At 36.0% G+C, this 18,537-nt stretch overlaps 1 protein-coding gene across 9 annotated transcripts in view; it reads left to right on the top strand.

Moving 5' to 3' along the window:
- Nucleotides 1-18,537, top strand: part of SYNJ1 (synaptojanin 1) — a 63,408-nt gene that overhangs the window by 26,491 nt on the left and 18,380 nt on the right. For 7 of the 9 annotated variants that reach the window (XM_061359063.1, XM_061359062.1, XM_061359061.1 and 4 more), the window contains exons 12-23: nucleotides 1,588-1,753; nucleotides 7,556-7,747; nucleotides 7,884-7,968; nucleotides 9,190-9,330; nucleotides 9,721-9,913; nucleotides 11,208-11,366; nucleotides 13,394-13,550; nucleotides 13,889-14,006; nucleotides 14,120-14,335; nucleotides 15,110-15,188; nucleotides 15,755-15,917; nucleotides 17,915-18,121. In XM_061359063.1, coding sequence (XP_061215047.1) covers nucleotides 1,588-1,753; nucleotides 7,556-7,747; nucleotides 7,884-7,968; nucleotides 9,190-9,330; nucleotides 9,721-9,913; nucleotides 11,208-11,366; nucleotides 13,394-13,550; nucleotides 13,889-14,006; nucleotides 14,120-14,335; nucleotides 15,110-15,188; nucleotides 15,755-15,917; nucleotides 17,915-18,121 — 1,876 coding nt within the window. The remainder of the gene's footprint in view (nucleotides 1-1,587; nucleotides 1,754-7,555; nucleotides 7,748-7,883; nucleotides 7,969-9,189; nucleotides 9,331-9,720; nucleotides 9,914-11,207; nucleotides 11,367-13,393; nucleotides 13,551-13,888; nucleotides 14,007-14,119; nucleotides 14,336-15,109; nucleotides 15,189-15,754; nucleotides 15,918-17,914; nucleotides 18,122-18,537) is intronic. The other 2 variants (XM_061359068.1, XM_061359069.1) reach the window with 1 other exon arrangement.

The following is an 18,537-nucleotide window of genomic DNA, read 5'->3' as shown; positions in this document are numbered from 1 at the left end:
TCTCGTTTCTCAAATGAAAAGTTTGATGGTTGTTCTTTTCTTGCTCTTCAGTCTGATTCTTTGAAGTCCAGGAGTATTTAGAAGTAAAAAAACCTAGAAATTTAGGATAGGAGAAAAAAATTTTAACCTTAAATGTGTTGATATGCGTTTCTATACTGAAAAATGGTCCTTTTTAAAGTATTTTAGTACTTGTAACATCTAACTCCTTACCTACTCTTTTTTTTTTTGCTTTCTCTGGGTTCGTTTCAATTAATTGCCTGATATATGAATGGTGAGTGTGGTTTTTTGATTTGTGCCGTAAGTTATACATTGTCTGACAGAAAGGGAGCAGCATCCTATTAAAATTCTGTTGCAACAGTATGCTCCCTAACACCTCATCCACATCGTCTTCCAAAAATCATGGTGTAAATTCACTACTGCTTACCCCTGACAAAAGAGTAGTTTTTACTTCTTGTCTAGTGCTATTAATAGAACTAAATGATGGGTTCGTTTTGTAGTTTTCTTAAGCTTTTGTCTTTTTTTTTTAATGCATTTAAGAGACCTTCATGAACAATGCAAGCTGTAAACTTGAAGGGTTTTTTTTAATACCATGCAGCATCCCTGATGGATTATGGTTTATGTTTCATATGCATGCAATAGCATGTGTTTAAATACACCTCACAGGCAAAATACACTTAACATACATAAAACACAATAAACCATGTAATCAAGAATGTCTTTGTGCCTGTCATTGTCACTGCTGTGTACACAGGTTAATACTGTGTTTTTTGAATAATAATACAGGTTTTTGAATTGAGTACGAGACTGCTTGACATGTTGATTACATTATTCAGGTGTCTGATGCGCAGGGAATATCTGTAGTAGTAGTAGATCTGTTGGAGATTCTTGTTTAGCTCAGGTAGTTGGACACTTCCTTTGGAGCACTCACTGTTCATGGCACTTGTGTACAGTCTGTGCAACAACAGTGTCGTCGTATATATGTAGCTATAGATTAGTGTATATATTCCTTCTGGGATACTGCATAAGACTTGCATGATTTTTAAAAAGTGAAGGCGTCTTAATAAGTTGAAGCTATCTCTTTTTTTTTTTTTGAACATGGAAATTTCAGAATGTGAGTTCTGAACAAATATGTTCATATGTATATACATACATACATATATATTCATGTATCATGACATTTAGACTCAAGTGCTTGCTCATCTGTCACTATTTGGGGAAAAGCCCAAAATCCCGTATCATGGTCTAAACGTGGCACTATATCAATTTCATTTTTGAAGACCAAGGGTTTAGGGGGAAAAATGTTCTTCCCCTCCCTGCAGTGTTTTGTTTGCTTCAAATAATTCAAACTGGAATAATCCGGTTGTTAGATATGCCTTGAAGGTACGACTGTGTGGTTTAGCATTTGGGTGGGGAAAGGAGAAGCACAACATAGTACAGTAGGCTCAGAAGACTTTAACACTTAAAGAAGGAACTTGCCTTAGATTTTGAAATCATTAATGTAGTTTGCAAATATGTTACTGAATATTGCCAATGTTATTGTGAGCAGTGTCCAATATAAAATATCTTATACGTGTTCCTCCCTAACAGGCTGGAAAGCTGAAGGATGGTGCTCGTTCTGTGACCAGAACGATTCAAAATAACTTTTTTGATAGCTCCAAGCAGGAGGCCATTGATGTTTTGTTATTGGGAAATACCCTAAATAGTGATTTAGCAGATAAAGCACGGGCTCTCTTAACCACCAGCAGTTTACGCGGTATGTGTCTTTCAGGATTTTAATCTGTCTGATAACTATTTGGTGTAAGAAAGCTATATGGAGTCTGTTTTCAAAGCAATATTGGGAAGTGTAAATGCTATTTTATGTTCTGATGGCTTATTAAAAGATGAAAGTTACTTCTGCTTTACTAATATTACCAAACTAACATGCTGCAGTAATTTCTTTAATGTTCATATTTTGTTGATGTCTGGTGGTGTTACGGGTAAATATTTGTGGAATGTATTTGTCAGAACTTTACTGTAGATGCACCATAGATATGTTCTGTTCAGTTCTTCAAATCCATTTATAGCAAGTGTTAATCGTGACAGTTACGTGCTGAATTTGGGAAAGAAAATCCTGATTTATTAAAATATTAGGGGGGTTTTATTGTTTGCTAAATGTCTTCCTTAATTTGATCCGTCATGTCAGTGAAGAAATTCTCACCATGGTATTAAACTAGATAGAAAGCATTTATTTTTTTTCTCATGCTTATCTTCATTGTGGTTTCTAAGATACTGAGGAACAAAAGGGAGTTTTGGGAATGAAAGAAAACTTAAGATAACAGGAGCTATCAGTGATAGCTGATGAATGATTTTCCATCACAAAATGGGGCTTTTGTGTGAGAACAGGTGCACCATAAAAGCTTGTCAGTCTGTGTGTGAATTTCCACATCAAAATCAGAAAGATTTCAGTAAGAAAGTCTGCTCAGAGAGAGTAACCATGTGGCACTTGGGGCTCTGGTGTCAGGAAGATGGGTCACCTCATCAGAACAGGGAGCTGAACCACAGCATCCTGCATCCTCAGAGGTGTAGTCTGCACAGTCCCCAGGACTACAGTCATGTCCCATCCCTCTGCAGGTCTAATGGGCAGGGAAGTAGAGGGCCAGGTGTAGGGCTGTGTTTAAAATACTCTTCTGGGACAGTAAAAAATAGAGGAGCTAGTTCTTGGGAAAAGAAGGAACTTAAATTTGAGCCGTCCTTTTAAGATCCCAGGTAAGAGTGTCCTAAATTGTGGGTTATTGCCGATTTTAGGGATTAATAACATTCTTATTTTTTCCTTTTTTTTCTTTTTTACTTTATTCTGGATACTTCTCAACTTAGAATGAGAAAAATATGTCAAAGCTTCAGTGTAAATCTGTGGCACAAGAAAAAAATTCTTGCCCAATTTAACTCTTCAGATTGTGGGTATTTTTATATTTTCTGTGTGAAACCTGAAAGATTCCTTTCCTCTCATTCCTTTGCCATCTGAATGTGCTAAATTAGCCTTACCTCAAAATTAGTTGAAAGTCATTTTCGTTTCTTCTCACTTTCTCTGTGCTATCTTTTCATTATTTGCTAGCTATCTTTTCATTATTTGCAGCTTCTGTCAGCTGAGGAACATTAATCCCTCTTCACTGAACATAATGTCTTTACATTGTCTGCTGGGTGGTGAATTAACTAGAGAAATACTTTATCATATGTAAATCCATTGTTAATAAAGCAAGAAAAGAAAATAATTTTTTAATACTGTTGTACAACTTTTTAGATTTTGCAGCATAAAAGATGTGCTTTAACTGATGCAAATGGTTATGTGTAATAAATTGTATATTACAGCATGTTCTCTCACATGTTACTGGAAAAATTTTAAAACCACTTACTTATTTGACTAATTTTTTTCTCGTTTCCTTCTTACTGCACCCGTAGTTTCAGAGCAATCGTTACAATCAGGTATAGTAAACTAAGCTGTAAATATCTGAGCAGCTATTTTTCTTCTTGTGACTATTTACATAACATTTGGTTGTGGGCTCAATTTTCTAGTAGTGTTCGGATCTGGCACTGCTGTGCCCTCAAATCCCTTACTCTGAGAAAAGCTCTTTAGTACAAAGAAAGTGAAAATGTATGAATATAAGGGATGGAAAATATTAGAAAAAGAGGCAGCCAGTTCTTTGGGGTTTATTTGTAAAAATGGTTTATTCTAGCTGTAAAGGAATTTGCTTTTTTATCTGATTTGGGAGCTCCTGTATTCTTGTTTTGTCTACATGTTTTGTTTAGGGTAAGAGCTAAAAATTCTTCAGTGCAATTTCTAACATCTTATTTGCCATTAAAAGGCTCTACCTTGTGTTCTTGCATGAGACAGATTGGTTTTGTAGTATCTCCCAGCAAAGGTTGGTGTTGTACTGGAATGATCTGAAATAGTATGCTGACGCTTGTGTTCTGGGGAGCAAAAGTACCGTCAAAACCATTGAGATAACAGTTACCTCTGCACATAACACTAAGAGTATAAGAGCATTTATTTAGGTAAAACTCTTGGTGAAGAGAAGGCCTGAAGTGGCAACTTTATAGTTAACTTCTGATTTTCTACTTTGAGAACATAGGGATGAGCAAGATAGAGGAAAATTACATGAAAAATCTCTTCAGTTAAGAAGCTGCTGAAAGCTCTTAGTTAATGTCTTTGTAAGTTAACAACATAAGCAACATAATGCATTCAAACTTAATTTTGGGGAGATACGATATATGCTTATTCCATATTTTTAAGGGAGAGCTGCAAGTACTTGTCAGCTGTGCAACATGTCATTATTATTTAAAATACTATATTCCTAATGCTCACGTGTTAAGAGTTTACTTTATGTTGAAAAAATTTAAACATCCATGTGTGAGCTATTGCCTTAATAGGGTTCATTGTGCTGCTTCTTGGAATTAGGTTCATTGAAACCAGATCAGATGCTTAGTTTATGGGTGGCAGGGAAAAAAAGTATGTTCTTAAAAACTGGTAAGATAAAGGGAGAGAAGGAGGAAAATAAACAAGGAGGCTCTTAATAATTGTTCAGACAAGTCTCCCATTTTAAGAGAATAGCAAAGTTTTGCACAGTATCCCCTGAACCTGTGTGCTCGGGTAGTAGCTGCTGCCCCTGGGTACTGAAGAGGATCCTTGGAAGAAACCATGAGGATTTGTCATTAGCTAGATTGTTCAAATACATCTCAAGTGTTTAAGGCTTCTCCCCCTCACATACCTCCCCTTAGAAAAGCACTTCAAACAGAATCTGTATTTTTGAGCTTTAGATGTTTTTTTTTCCCTTTATGGCTTTGCTTTTTCTGCTACTGTTTTACTGTATCTATTACTACTCTTACTGGGTACTTAAATAATGAAATCTGAACCACAGGTAATACGCACCTGAAATTAACTGATTTGCTGGTATTTTGTCAGTTTTAAAAATCGTTTGTTGGAATAAACAGTCCCATTGTCATTTATGGTGTTGCCATTTAGACTGTATCAGCCTAGCTTATAACTCACAAAGAGTCATACATGTCAACGTTTTTTTCAGTTCCTGATCTAACATTTCACTGTGAGTTTCATCTGGATACAAATTGCGTATCTTGAAATATACCTACAGTAATTTGGATGTCGTAGTAAAATTGCATAGAATATCCCCCCAAGAATTTAAAATCAATATTCCCTTTGCAGAACTGATTTCCAAATGTCTGCCTTTCTAGTATGAGCAGTAGAATTTTTTCTGCAAAATAACACAAAATGTGATTGATTGGATTTTAAACATTGTAGAGTGAGATACAATTTTGTTGAAAATATAAATAGCTAGGAATGTGTAGGAAAATAATGCATGTGGGAGGCTCAGGAGCTCTGAAAAATAGTGAGCTCACTCAGTATTTTGGAAAACATGAAAATGTTGGGTTTTTTTATTATTCTGATTTAGAAAAAATCATTCTACAATTTAGAAAGCTTGCTAGTTTAAAGGTATGAATTTCATGCTTGTAATGAGCATATTGTCAGTTCACTTCTAAAGTCAGATCCTATCTTGGGAAGACTTTTCACATTAGGAGTTCATGATAATGTCACGGGTAGACAATTATTCTATTTTGCAGCTTTTCTTAAAAGTTACTAAAAAGTAACTGTTTAAAATCAAGCTGAAAATTGCTAAATTTGCAAAAGAAAAAGGATTTGGAGAGAATAAAAGACCAAACTCTGCTTTTCAACTTGGTCAGAGTACTGTGAAGGCTAATCTGTGCAGATCTTCACAGTGTCTGTGGTGCTGTTTTGGTTCCTCGGGTTCAGGTAATCCTTTGGCTGATTTAGGTACTTGTGCATATTGTGGGTACATTTCTTGAATTGGTTTCTCTTCAGCAATCAGCTTCTGTCCTTGATCCTCAGAGGTTTTCCTTTGGTGGACTTCCTGAGTGTCACCTACTGTGTGACAGGAGTAGACTCAGTATTTGGCTTTCACCTGAAGTGTTAAAAGTATTCTGTTAGATCCCTGCTGATTTGTTCACTTACCTGGGTTTTACCTGGGTTACAATAAGGAAAGCATGATCCCAAGTAAGATTTGCTTCTAGTACCCCAAGGAAACACCAGTCAATTCATTGGCTTTTATATGTGATTAGCCCATATATGGATATATGGTTTGTTCATAGATCATAGAATTGTTTGGGTTGGAAGGGACCTTAAAGATCATCTAGTTCCATCCGCCCTGGAAGGGAGACACCTTCCGCTAGACCAGCCTGAGCTCTGAAACATGCTAAGTGAGGAAGGCATGAGTCCCTCAAGGAACCTTGTTCAGCAGTGAAAGAGTTCACAAACAACAAATAAATAATTTTCTTTTATCGTTTTCCATGTGTTTCAAAACCATGAAAGCTGGAGAATCCCTGATTTTTATTTTAATTGGGTAGCCAAGATTCTGTAGCAAATTTAAAAGTGATAAGCTTAAAAGAATAACTAAAAAGACAACAACAGCTCACTAATCATCCTGTGGTGGTGATTTGGATGAAAATACAGTGCCCAGTAGCTGATCACTTTGCAAGACAGCGCACAGTGAATGGAAGAATTCCATCTACTATTGTTTATAAGATTCTCACTGGGTCTCATAACTGTGAGGTTATTCAAAATAGGTAAATTAATATCAGGTAAATATTAGGTAAAGTGCAATGCAAACAACACTGTTTACACCTGATGCAATTTCTATTCCACTGAGATAAAGAAGAAAAGGAGCATAATTAAAAAAAATATTCAGATCTGTTTGCATTAGGAAATACAGCTGTATGACTGTATTATGGAGCTGATTCATGAAGGGACTTTTAAAATCTCTGCAACTAGTGTCTGACCATGGAATAATCTTGTTTATTTGTTTCTCACAATGCCCCTTACAGATGGGTCATTACACTCTTTCCCATCTGGCAGACAGAAACAAGGCACAGAGAAGGGCTGGTGTAACAGGGAAATGAGTTTGTTTTGAATCCTAGCCTACTTTCCTCACTAAAGCAGATTTCTAGGAATTCAGCTAACCTAAAAATAATTCAGATTTGTGGCTTATATGATAAAATAATGTACCTTACCTATTTTAGTAAATGTAGTATATCAGTCATTTTTACACTTCTAGAAGTGAGCATATCTGTCAGTTGTTTTTGTGATGGAGATTGAATTTCATGAATGTACTCTGTGAAAATGAGGTAGATACCTGTGTTGGCATGTACAAAAAATAGTGGTTTCCATAGAGAATCATACATAGCATGAAAGAGTGACAGATATTTATAAAACATAGAAATTATGTTTCTTTTATGTATCATTTATATATATATATATGTTACTTGGAACAAATTACTGCTGTCAGTCAGTCAGTATCCTACCCAGACAAGTAGTGTGTCTGCTGACGTACTTCCCCTTGTGAAAAGTTGCATTCATCTTGCTGTCACAGTTTAACTTTCTGTATGTCTGTGCATGGATTTGTTGCCATTTTTTAAAGGGAAAGATCTCATTGCCAAGTTTCCTGGAGGAACATTCTATATAAAAATAATGTCTTTTCAAATGTTTTTGCAGCATCTGTAAAAGTGCTAAAGAGTATGTGTGAAAACTTTTATAAGTATGCAAAACCGAAAAAAATTAGAGTCTGTGTCGGGACGTGGAATGTCAACGGGGGGAAGCAGTTTCGAAGTATTGCCTTTAGAAATCAGACCCTCACTGACTGGCTTCTAGATGCACCAAAGTTAGCTGGAATTCATGAATTCCAAGGTAAGATTTGTGTTCTGACAATTTTGTCTTGAAAATTCTGATCTTCGTAATTAGATCATAAACATTAAAACAGATATGTGTATGTCTTGGTTCTTAATTATAAATTACAATTAGATTTTTTAATATTTAAATGCAGATCGCAAAAGCAAGCCTGTAGACATATTTGCCATTGGATTTGAAGAAATGGTGGAGTTAAATGCAGGAAACATTGTGAATGCCAGGTCGGTATACAATCTGTACAGTGCTGTTTAGTTGTTAATCACATTTTTTGAGTAAAATGTTATTTATTTTGTTGTTCTGTTTTGTAATGGTTGGGGTTAGTCTGGGTTAATTTTTGACTGTGTTCCAGTTCTGTCTGCCAGTTTGTGTGCCAGGATTGCAGACTTCATCCCAGCTTCCCTAGCAAAGCTGTGATCACTTAGATCATGTCTAATGTAATCTCAAGGATCCAAATAGTCAGTACTTGGCCATATTTTGGATTGACCTTCAGCAGCCCCTTAACTTTTTCCTTCATTTAATACTTCGAAGGAATTTACCTCTGATGCTTGTAGCATTCTGCATTGTCTGTGCCTTCCTATTGCTTGGAACAGCAAATCCTGTGAAATTTCTTCCAAACCATGTATTGCTATGTCTTTATATAGTGTATTGCATCAACTTTTGAGCTGTATAAAGCAAGGCTTCCTTCTACACTGTCAGGTTTTGTTGTCATTCCCTGAATTACATGTATATCAATGAGTTTGGATTTCTCAAATCTAGTAGAGGGCATTATGAAAAATATTTTTACCAGTGGTGAAGTCTTGATGTGTAGTCCTATTCCCTTTGTCTGTTGTTTTGTCTGCCCATTTTGCATGCTTTCTGGTGTTTAGCTATAACACGTTGGAAAAAGCATCTAAAGCCTTTAATACTGTCAACCTTTACACAGGCTTTTGTCTTGAGGAGTGGTGGTTTTGTCATCCCCTAATTTCACACTGTGTCTAGTTAACGCTGTCTCCAGATCTGATATTTTTCATTTATTTCCAATACTAGCTTTGAAAACCAGTCTGTTAGGTCTCTAAGGAAGTTTCTTCTTGATCGAAGACATGGACATCTCGTTTTCCAATATTAACTTTAGCTCTAGGCCAGGAAGTAGCTCCCTATAAAAATTCTTTGGTTTTGCTCCTCTAGTCTAGCTTCAGAAATAGAGGAAAGATAGCCCTGGCTCCTAACATTGTCTGTGGTGTTGAGAAAAGTGAGGCAGCATTTTATGAGGCTGAATTTGAAATGATGATGTCATGACAGCTTGTGTCTCTGCTAGGAGGCATTTATTTGAGCACCATTCACAACTTGGCTTTGCCTTGCTACGTCAGGGTTTAGTTTAGGTTGTTGTATGAAGGTTATTCAATTAGCTCAACAGTTTAGATACCTGCTCACTTGTTTGTTGGCATTTTTCATCTCACTTCTAGCACAACCAATCAGAAGCTCTGGGCTGCTGAGCTGCAGAAGACTATATCAAGAGATTACAAGTATGTGCTGCTGGCTTCTGAGCAGTTGGTGGGCGTCTGCCTTTTTGTGTTCATCAGGCCCCAGCATGCGCCTTTTATCAGGTCAGTGAACACACAGCTGTGCCCAAGTTGGGTCACCTTCAGTTTGCTCTGTATTGCAAACTAACATACAAGTGTACTAAGAAGTGTATGAGTTGTTCCATCTTCTGGGGAACTAGTAGCTTAAATTCTTTTATCATGCTTAAATTATTTTATTCTTTTAGTTTTTAAATGCCTCATCAGTTGCCGAGAGAGCTTGAAAAGCTGAAGAGTTAAATTGTTACCTCCTCAATGGCTGTCGGCATTTTGTTAAAATACCCCAGCGGCCTTATCGCTGAAAGAACAATGTGAAAATGTTCTCTCACCAACATAAAGTCTTACTCAGACATACTTAAAGCTGTTAACTTCTGTGCCATTGCATTTGAAGGTTTAATAGTTGTTTAACTCTTTCAGGGATGTTGCTGTTGACACTGTAAAGACTGGCATGGGAGGAGCCACTGGTAATAAAGGTGCAGTAGCAATTCGGATGTTGTTTCATACATCCAGTCTTTGCTTTGTCTGCAGTCATTTTGCTGCAGGGCAATCACAAGTTAAGGAGAGAAATGAAGACTTCGTAGAAATAGCTCGCAAGCTCAGTTTTCCGATGGTAAGCAACAGTGTTCAAATTCCATAATGAATAAGAAGTTAAACCTTTTGAGCTCCAGCAGTTTCATCCAAAAGCTCTATTTATTTTTTGCTCCTCCTCAGATTCCTGTGGAAATCAAATTTCCTTGGGTTAGAAGCCTCAGAGATAACTACATTCCCACAAGTTTTATTGAAATAGATGACTGCAGAAAAAATATCTTTCCAGTGTAATGACTGATAGAGATGGTGATGCATGAATTCAGTGGCTAGCATTAGGCATCGAGGATTTAGCATAGGAGGAAGACCTGATAGATTCTTGACATGCAGTATAACTTTTGTGGGCACTGGAGTTAATAAACTATGAGAAAAAAATACATGGAAAACAGCACTAATTTCAGTACACTCATTTTAACCTCTTTCTCTCTCATTTTTGTCAAGTTGGATTATGCAGTTCTGTACCATATTCTCATAAAGGATTATCAAACACCAAGTAAAAGTGAATTGATACTTTCATCAGTGCAACAAGATTCTTTCTTGAGACTTAAAACTGTCTTAAATTTTGTAGTGAAACTGTCCTTTGTTACTTTTTATGGCACTGTGCAGGATTCTCACATCTTATATTATAGGGTTTTTTTTTAAGTTCTGTGTTTGTCCCCATGGTCATGTTTCAGTTTTTCTTGAAAGTGCTGTATTTTTATGGTCCCCAGAAACAGTTTCCTAAATGCTGCCTTTTAATCTGCCAGTTTATCTGCTTTGATTTACTTGAGAGCAATGCAAAAATCAAAACAAGGAAGTAAAATTTCTCACTTTAAGCCTTCAGCTTTGTCTGAACTAAAAGAGCCCTTCTGTCTCTCCCTAGCCATAAAAAATTATATGTAATTGAAAAGTCTTCAAATAATCTCAAGGTTCCGACAGTCAATACTGTTTTGCAGTTTGTTGGGATATTATGCCACAATATCCCAGGATAGTGTTTTGTTCTCCTTTGTAACCTATTTGTGATATACATATCAGTTGCCATCTCAGAGCAGACTTCTAAAACAGGAGTGGAAAGATGAAGAGTTTTAGAATCCAATTCACATGACTCATGTTTCTTTAGAAATGCAAACTACATAAGAGATGTTGCTGCTTCTTTCATATTCGGTGTCTATGAATACCATAGACTTGGCTATGTTGTTCTACCATATGAACAGTAAATACTATTGTGTATTTCAGTTGTCCTCATCAGCTTGAAATGATGCATTACATTTTAAAGCTAGAAATTGAATTTCTGAATCTCTTGGATGTTTTAAACTTCATTGTTCGCCTCTGTTTGACAGGGAAGGATGCTCTTTTCCCATGATTATATCTTTTGGTGTGGTGACTTTAATTATCGAATTGATATTCCAAATGAGGAGGTTAAGGACCTAATACGACAACAGAACTGGGACTCACTTATTGCAGGAGACCAGCTTATGAATCAGAAAAATTCTGGACAGGTATCTTAAACATATTACGTAAAAATGCTTTATTTTTGGTTTTGGCTTTAGCAGTTTTCTGTGGTGCTTCTGTAAACTTATATCCTCAGTATGTTTTGCTTATCGCTTTTTTCCAGGTAGTGGTATGGAAGGGTGCGACAGCAGCATTTAATAACTTATTCACAGTAACTGACCTGAAGAGCCAGTGACACCAAAAAAGGAAACACTATCATCTATTAGAACTTCATGTTGAAGTTTACTAATTATATATATATATGTTTTAAGCAGGTGCAGCTGTTAAAATATATATCTATAGAAGGTCTTTTGGTAATGTTACCAGTTGCTTTAAATTGCTTCAGTAATAGGTCTAATGCTGCTACTGTGTCATTTTCTTGGACAAAGGCATAGTCCAAATTGTAGACCTTTTTACTTACTTTGGTACTCCAAAAAACAGAGTAGCAAAGTCTGAAGAAATCTCCAGATTTTTAATTTTTAGGGTTTCTTGGGAGGCAGCATGTAGCAACTAACAGGATATTTGTAATTAATTAAATTTTGTGTGCAACTGTGTGTTATTTCTTTCCAGCTTTATGTGGGAATGCTGTACACGTTAAAATGACAGATAATCCTCTGTTGCCTCTGTTGTTAGTTTTGTCTACTTGCCAGCAATTTGATCATAAGTAGTGTTTTTTCTGAATTAGAGTTCTCCTCCATTTGTGCTGGTGTCTTGTGCACCAGAACAGGAGGGAAAACACTTGATAAGTTTCAGGGGTTTTTTTAAAGCCCAGTTCCTACATAAAATGACATGTACATTCAAGTGGGCAGACAGTGTGATTGTTTGTTAATGTGACCAAAACAAGAGATGTATAGAGGATTTGGGGACACTTAGAGCAGTTATAAAGCTGGAAAGATCTATGGAAACTACCTGAATATGAAAAAGACTCAATCTCCTGACTGGGGAGAAAAAAGGGGGTAGTATTGCATTGTTGGGTAATACTCCATTATTTGAAAGTGACTGACTGGGCAGCAGCAGGTATCAGCTGGCTACCAAGGGTAGCTCTGTGATTGCATGTGGTTGTTATCTGGTCTATCTGCTGTTCAGGAAGGGCATTTATATAGCTACTTTCTTCATAAAAGTAGGTTAAGAAACAATTATCAGAGGCAGAGAAATTGCCTAGGAGGTTGTCGATCTTCTGACACAGATTTTTAAATTGCCTGTCATCTGATGCAGACCCAAGTTTTCTATTTTTCAGATCTCTGATGTTAAATAAAACTCACCATAAAAGTTTAAACTTAAGACTGGAGCTGGTTAAGATAACTAACGGGTATTAGATCATGTCTAGTTTAGACACTTAAGGAGGGAACAAATCTCCTGGCCTTCTAGGGTCTTGTGTCAGCTGACTCTCTATATTGCAAAGTACCTAACGGATGTTTTGATTCATTTCATTTAACACTGTATTTCTAAATACCGTACGTCCTCTTGGCAGATAATATCTCCTTTTATTCTGTTTTCCTATTCGCTTGAGAAAAAATGGTGATACCCTCTCTCTCTAGTATTTCAGTTTATATCAAATATATTAAGGACTCTGTCTCCCACCCCTTACCTCCTATTTATTGCTGTCTTGTGTCAATCTGGGGGAATGTTTTGCATGTTTAGGTAGATACTTGGAATATAAACCTTAATTCCCAACTTTTGCTGGCACATGAGCAACTAACCAGCTAATTAAAGTGCTGTAGACAGCATCTGTGTTCTGGGTGACCACAAGTTCTGAATGACATTAGAGGAACTGTAGGTTGCTCATGAGCCTGGGTTTAAAGATATAAATGTTGGCATACTTCTGTTGGATGATGATCTGTCTGGGTCAGGGTCACTATTTAGCCTTAGTGGCAAATGTAGAATGTTTTCAGCAGATAAAATTTGGAGAAGGATTCATATTATCAAATTACTATTTTTTTTTTATATGTATACAGGTTTTCACTGTTAGAAAAGAGAATTCTCATTAGTTTCAAGCAGTTTCCCATCTGTTTCTGTCTTCTGGCGTTTCTTACAGATTTTTAGGGGATTTTTGGAAGGCAAAATAAATTTTGCTCCCACATACAAATATGATCTGTTTTCTGATGACTATGACACCAGTGAAAAATGTCGCACGCCAGCATGGACAGATCGTATTCTCTGGAGAAGAAGAAAATGGCCTTTTGACAGATCAGGTTTGAATGCTTCCTTAAGTTGTTTAAAGTGTTCTTTTCACTGGCTTATAGAATCCAATTAGTGACATTCACAGTGCTAGTGATTCTGAACTATCCCTTTGTGTGAAACAAAGCTGATAATAGCATCTACAGTCAACACAGTGATGCTGAACAAGAGGAGCAAGAACCAGGTACCAGTTACTGATATTTCAGTACTTAAAAAGTACTGTTTTTATCTGTAGAACACTTGGTTTTGGTTTTCTTGCTTTTTTCTCTATTTGCAAATAATTTATTTTTTAAAGCATATTCTTGCAATCATGGTGGTTTTCCCTTTTTGTTTTCATTAATACTGGCTGTAGCTGAAGACCTGGATCTTCTGAATGCTAGTTTTCACAGCGACAGTAACGTCCCTTATACATGGAATCCTGGTACTTTGTTGCACTACGGAAGAGCAGAGCTGAAAACATCTGATCATAGGTTTCAGTTTTATTTTATACATTACTTCCTAATAATTGAAAATTTGGTTATTACTATTATGTATTTTGTTGTTCAGATACTCTGCTTACAGCTCTTTTTTGTATATTTCAAAGGCCTGTGGTTGCATTGATTGACATTGACATATTTGAAATTGAAGCAGAAGAGAGACAAAAGGTTTATAAGGAGGTGATTGCAATGCAGGGACCACCTGATGGTACTGTAATGGTCTCCATCAAAAGTTCTTCAGCAGAAGAAAACTATTTTGATGACAACTTAATTGATGAACTGCTTCAAAAATTTGCAAGCTACGGTGAAGTTATACTTATAAGGTTAGAAAGACTTTTTACGTTTTAAACTTCATTCCTCTTCATTGTTCCCACCTATTTCTTGAATAAAGTTACTTTCTTAATGGGCATTTCAGTTACAATCTGCTCTGCTTAATTTTTAATATTTAGATTTCAACTTTCATGTCTTTACAGATAAAAATAAGTTGTACATACCTGTATGTGTCTCAGTTTTCAGGCTTAATTTTTCCTATTACTCTCTAGAGATAGAGTTTCCTACTGACTTTGTATTCTAAAAGTAGGTTAGTAATTTTAAAAGACATGAAGACGAGAGGATCCCTGTGAATGTTGCACATTCACTAAACTGTTAATTGAACTATAAGTGTTGTGGTATTTTGTTGGGGCTTGGGGGTTGTTTTGGTTAGAATTGGGTTTTATGGGTTGGGGTTTTTTGGTTGATTGGGGGGGTTTTTTTTCAGAAGACTAGGAGCATAGTTCCAAGTCCATAGTGTGATGACATGTGGAACAACTAATACAAATATCTAACCTGTAAGCCACACAACTGCTATTGAATGTGTAACTGTAGTCATACAATTTTTAAGAGACAGTGCTTTCACTCCGTGTTATTTACCTGGGTCTCTCTTTTGCTTCTTGTTGTAAGGATGCATTCAATTAAAGCTTATTAACAAATTATATTTTAACTTAATAAATAATTTTTCTCCATGAAATGAATCACTGAAAAATCTTTAAGATACGAGGCTTGAAAAGTTAGTTGATAGGATAAAGTATTTTAATTATTGTTTCCAATGGACTTTGCAGGTTTGTAGAAGACAAGATGTGGGTAACATTTTTGGAAGGAAGCTCTGCTTTGAATGTTATGAATTTGAATGGTTCTGAGGTAATGCAAAAATTACTGAACTTTCCTATAGGAAGAGAAAATCCAACTTTTTAAAGACGTCTTCATTGGGGCCAGGGTTTTTAATTTGTCCATTTATTTTTAAGAATAAAGTTTTTCATGTTCCGTATTAGGTTGTTGCATCCAGTTTTATTTTTCGGGGTTTTTTTGTTTGGTTGGTTTACTTTTGGTAGTCACGTAGCTTTATTAATGTAGTGTATAAGCAAGTCTGTTTTTCTTTATGGAGAGTAGTGTTTCTGTCGGAATAAAGAAACCTGAAGTTTTCCTATTAACTAAAAAGGAAAACCGTATGAGACAAGTTGTTAGGTTTTCTTTAGAAAAATATTAAGTAGCTATAATTAACAGTTTAAACTGCATAAATGTACTTAATTACCAAAATGAAGTGAAAAGCATAATTACTTCTGTGATGTGTCAGTGTTCCTTTTTAGTGACATAAATTCTGGTAGCCTTACTTGTGACATTTTCAGTATTATTTTTTTTTCTTTTTAAATCTAGAATGATGAATTTTAACAGTTTCTGGTTTGTGCATACCTTTTTTGTCAATTCAGCTACTAGGAAGGATTATAAACATAAGTTTGAAAAATCCAGATTGGATCAGAACTTTGGAAGATGAAATGAATCTAGAGAAGATTAATATTGGGCTACCTTCATCAACAAGCTCCACTTTGCTTTGTGAAGATGCTGAGGTTACTGCTGACTATGATATGGAAGGTGTGTTGAAATAAACCACTTGTCATTTTGAAATGTTTACAGTGCTAAATAATGTGGTTAATTTAATGCATATATAAATACTTTAACAAGTTTATACTGATCTTAAATAGATAAATTAGAAATCCTGTTATTTCCAGTAATATCTTGACAGCTTGTTGAGGAGTGTTAGTTTGCACTTGTATCTCAAGGTTTTACTAATTTGCTGACAGTCTCTTAATTTGACATTCTTCTCAATTTATCCTGTGGCCTACCCTCTCAGGGTCACTTCTTTCAGACAACTTTTATGTTCATGAAGACACCCTATAAGCAGGACATACAAAACTTCAGAGTACAAAGCAGTTATTTATTTTTTTTGCCAATGTGCATACTACATTAATAGGACACTGAATATTTACCACCCCCGAGAAGACAACAGGTAAGCCTTTGACAGGCAGGCAAATATGAGCGGGGCAAGGAAACCTTCAATCTCTGTTGCTCTTGAAATGTGCTGATTTTTGGCATTGATGAGTTTCATTTCACTGGGTTTTGTCAGTTTTGTTTTTTCACTGGAGGGTTTTTATACCTTTTCATGTCATACTTGTTTAGCATAATCCTCAAGTTGGTGAATATCACTATTGCAGCAATTGTGCCTCTGCATTTTTGCCTTTCTTTACTTGCATGTTTCTTATCTATGGACTTTGTCACATCTTATTTTTTAATTTGTTAATTAATTTTTAGGAAAGGTCTGATTCACTCTCTTCTCTACATTAAAAAATACTCTTCTTATATCGTTTGCAAATAAAACAGCTGTTTTATGAACAGCAGCAAAGCCACACACGCACACCCCCTTACCTGCTGACACTTCCTGTGTGTATTGCATTTCCATATGTATTTTACAACGTTGTTTTTTGTAACTACTTGAACAGATGTAGTTTCTAGATGTAGTCATTGTGTCCATATTGATTTATTCTGAATAGTTCATTTGCTTTGAATTTCTTTCCAAGCTCCTTAAGGGTAAACATCATGTAGCAAAAGTGTCAAGAAAACAGATGGCGGCTATGTATACTGAAAAGAGTAGACTAAAAGGGTTTTTTACATAGGTGTTTCAGAAAGGGATATGTGTTTTGGTAAGGGTACAAGTATGGGAAACCTGTATGAAAAGTTGGAATTGGTGATAGTCTCGATGTCATAAGATGCTTCATCTGTTTTCCAATGCAGGTAGAAAACAGGACTTTAACAGTTTAGATGCCTCTATGATTGGTTGATTTTATTAATAGTCCTCTGTGAAATAGCATGATTCTCTTCAAATGTGATATCTTGCATCCCACAAGACTCTTGGATCAAGATTATTACCTAATTGGCAGCCTGATTACTTTCTTACTGCTGAGCAGTGCAAAGTTGAAGATGGAACTTCTGTAGCACATTGTGTTGTTCATGAACCTTGGAAGAGAGGATTACTATGGTCCTGTTGGACTGTGATGGGATAATTGTCTATTTTAGGCACTTTGAATATCAACATGAAAATATTCTAAATTGACAGTTTATTTTGCACAGGCACGTCCATGTTGAACCTTTTTTTTAAACATTGTTCCACCTTTTCAAATGAAGGTATTAGAAGATACCATAAAATCCCCTGCCCAGCCTTCTGAAGTATAAGTGAAGCTTGCCATCTATTGCAAACCAGGGAGATAATTCTTGCAAAGATCTTCTTTGTAAAGCTGATTGTTTGGTTAAGCAATGTTATGGTTGCCACTCTATTATAATTACCAATAATATATTTCTATAATACATATTGTGCATTTGGAGTCTTTTTAACCAGTCTGAATATATATGCATTCTTCATATATAATTTTACGGTGCAAGAATCATGCTTTGATTGCTGAGCTAATTCCTTGGAACTTGAAGGTTTTTTGTAGAAAACCCCATGCCTATAAGTTTATAATTTCTCCACTTTTTAAAACAAAAACATACTGTTCTCTTTATTTTACATGATTTTTCTTCTTTGGGATGTTATTTAGGAGACATTGATGACTACAGTGCAGAAGTAGAAGAAATCCTTCCTCAGCATCTACAGCCTACTTCAAGCTCTGGTCTGGGAACCTCCCCAAGCTCTTCGCCACGTTCCAGTCCCTGTCAATCCCCTACGCTGTCAGATGGACCTGCCCTCCCAGTGAGACCGAGCCGAGCACCGGCAAAAACTCCTGGACCACCTGTTTCCACACACAGTGTGTATTACATTGCTCAACTGCCTCTATTACTACTGTACAATCTGGCAGCTGTCTGTCCCAGTGGTAGAATACTGTCTTATAGATTATCTTTAATAGAGGTTTTAGATTAATATAAAAGGCTGTTCTTGTCATTATCTAGCATTTTCTGCATATGTGGCAATGGGCAAATCACCTCATTCTTTGTCTCAGTTCTCCTAATGAGCAGTAGAAGAGCTTTGTTTCCTGTGTCCAGGGATCTGCACTGCTGCAAGCTACCTAACTTGCTCTAGTTCTTTAGCATTTCATCATGAAAGAGACAGCTCAGAAAGTCATGTGGTTAATAGGCTTTCTAATTTGATTAGTTTTAAACCTCCACTGAAAAATTCCATTGTAGTGTGTCAGTACTTCAGTCATACTCTTCAAATACAGCCCAT

Source organism: Neopsephotus bourkii, unplaced genomic scaffold (genome assembly GCF_033783945.1).
Source record: "Neopsephotus bourkii isolate Nb327-2 ecotype Australia unplaced genomic scaffold, CSIRO-AGI_Nbou_v1 NB_962, whole genome shotgun sequence".
NCBI lineage: Eukaryota > Metazoa > Chordata > Aves > Psittaciformes > Psittacidae > Neopsephotus > Neopsephotus bourkii.
The sequence above is the reverse complement of the archived record's forward strand: the minus strand, read 5'-3'. Positions and strand labels throughout refer to the sequence as shown.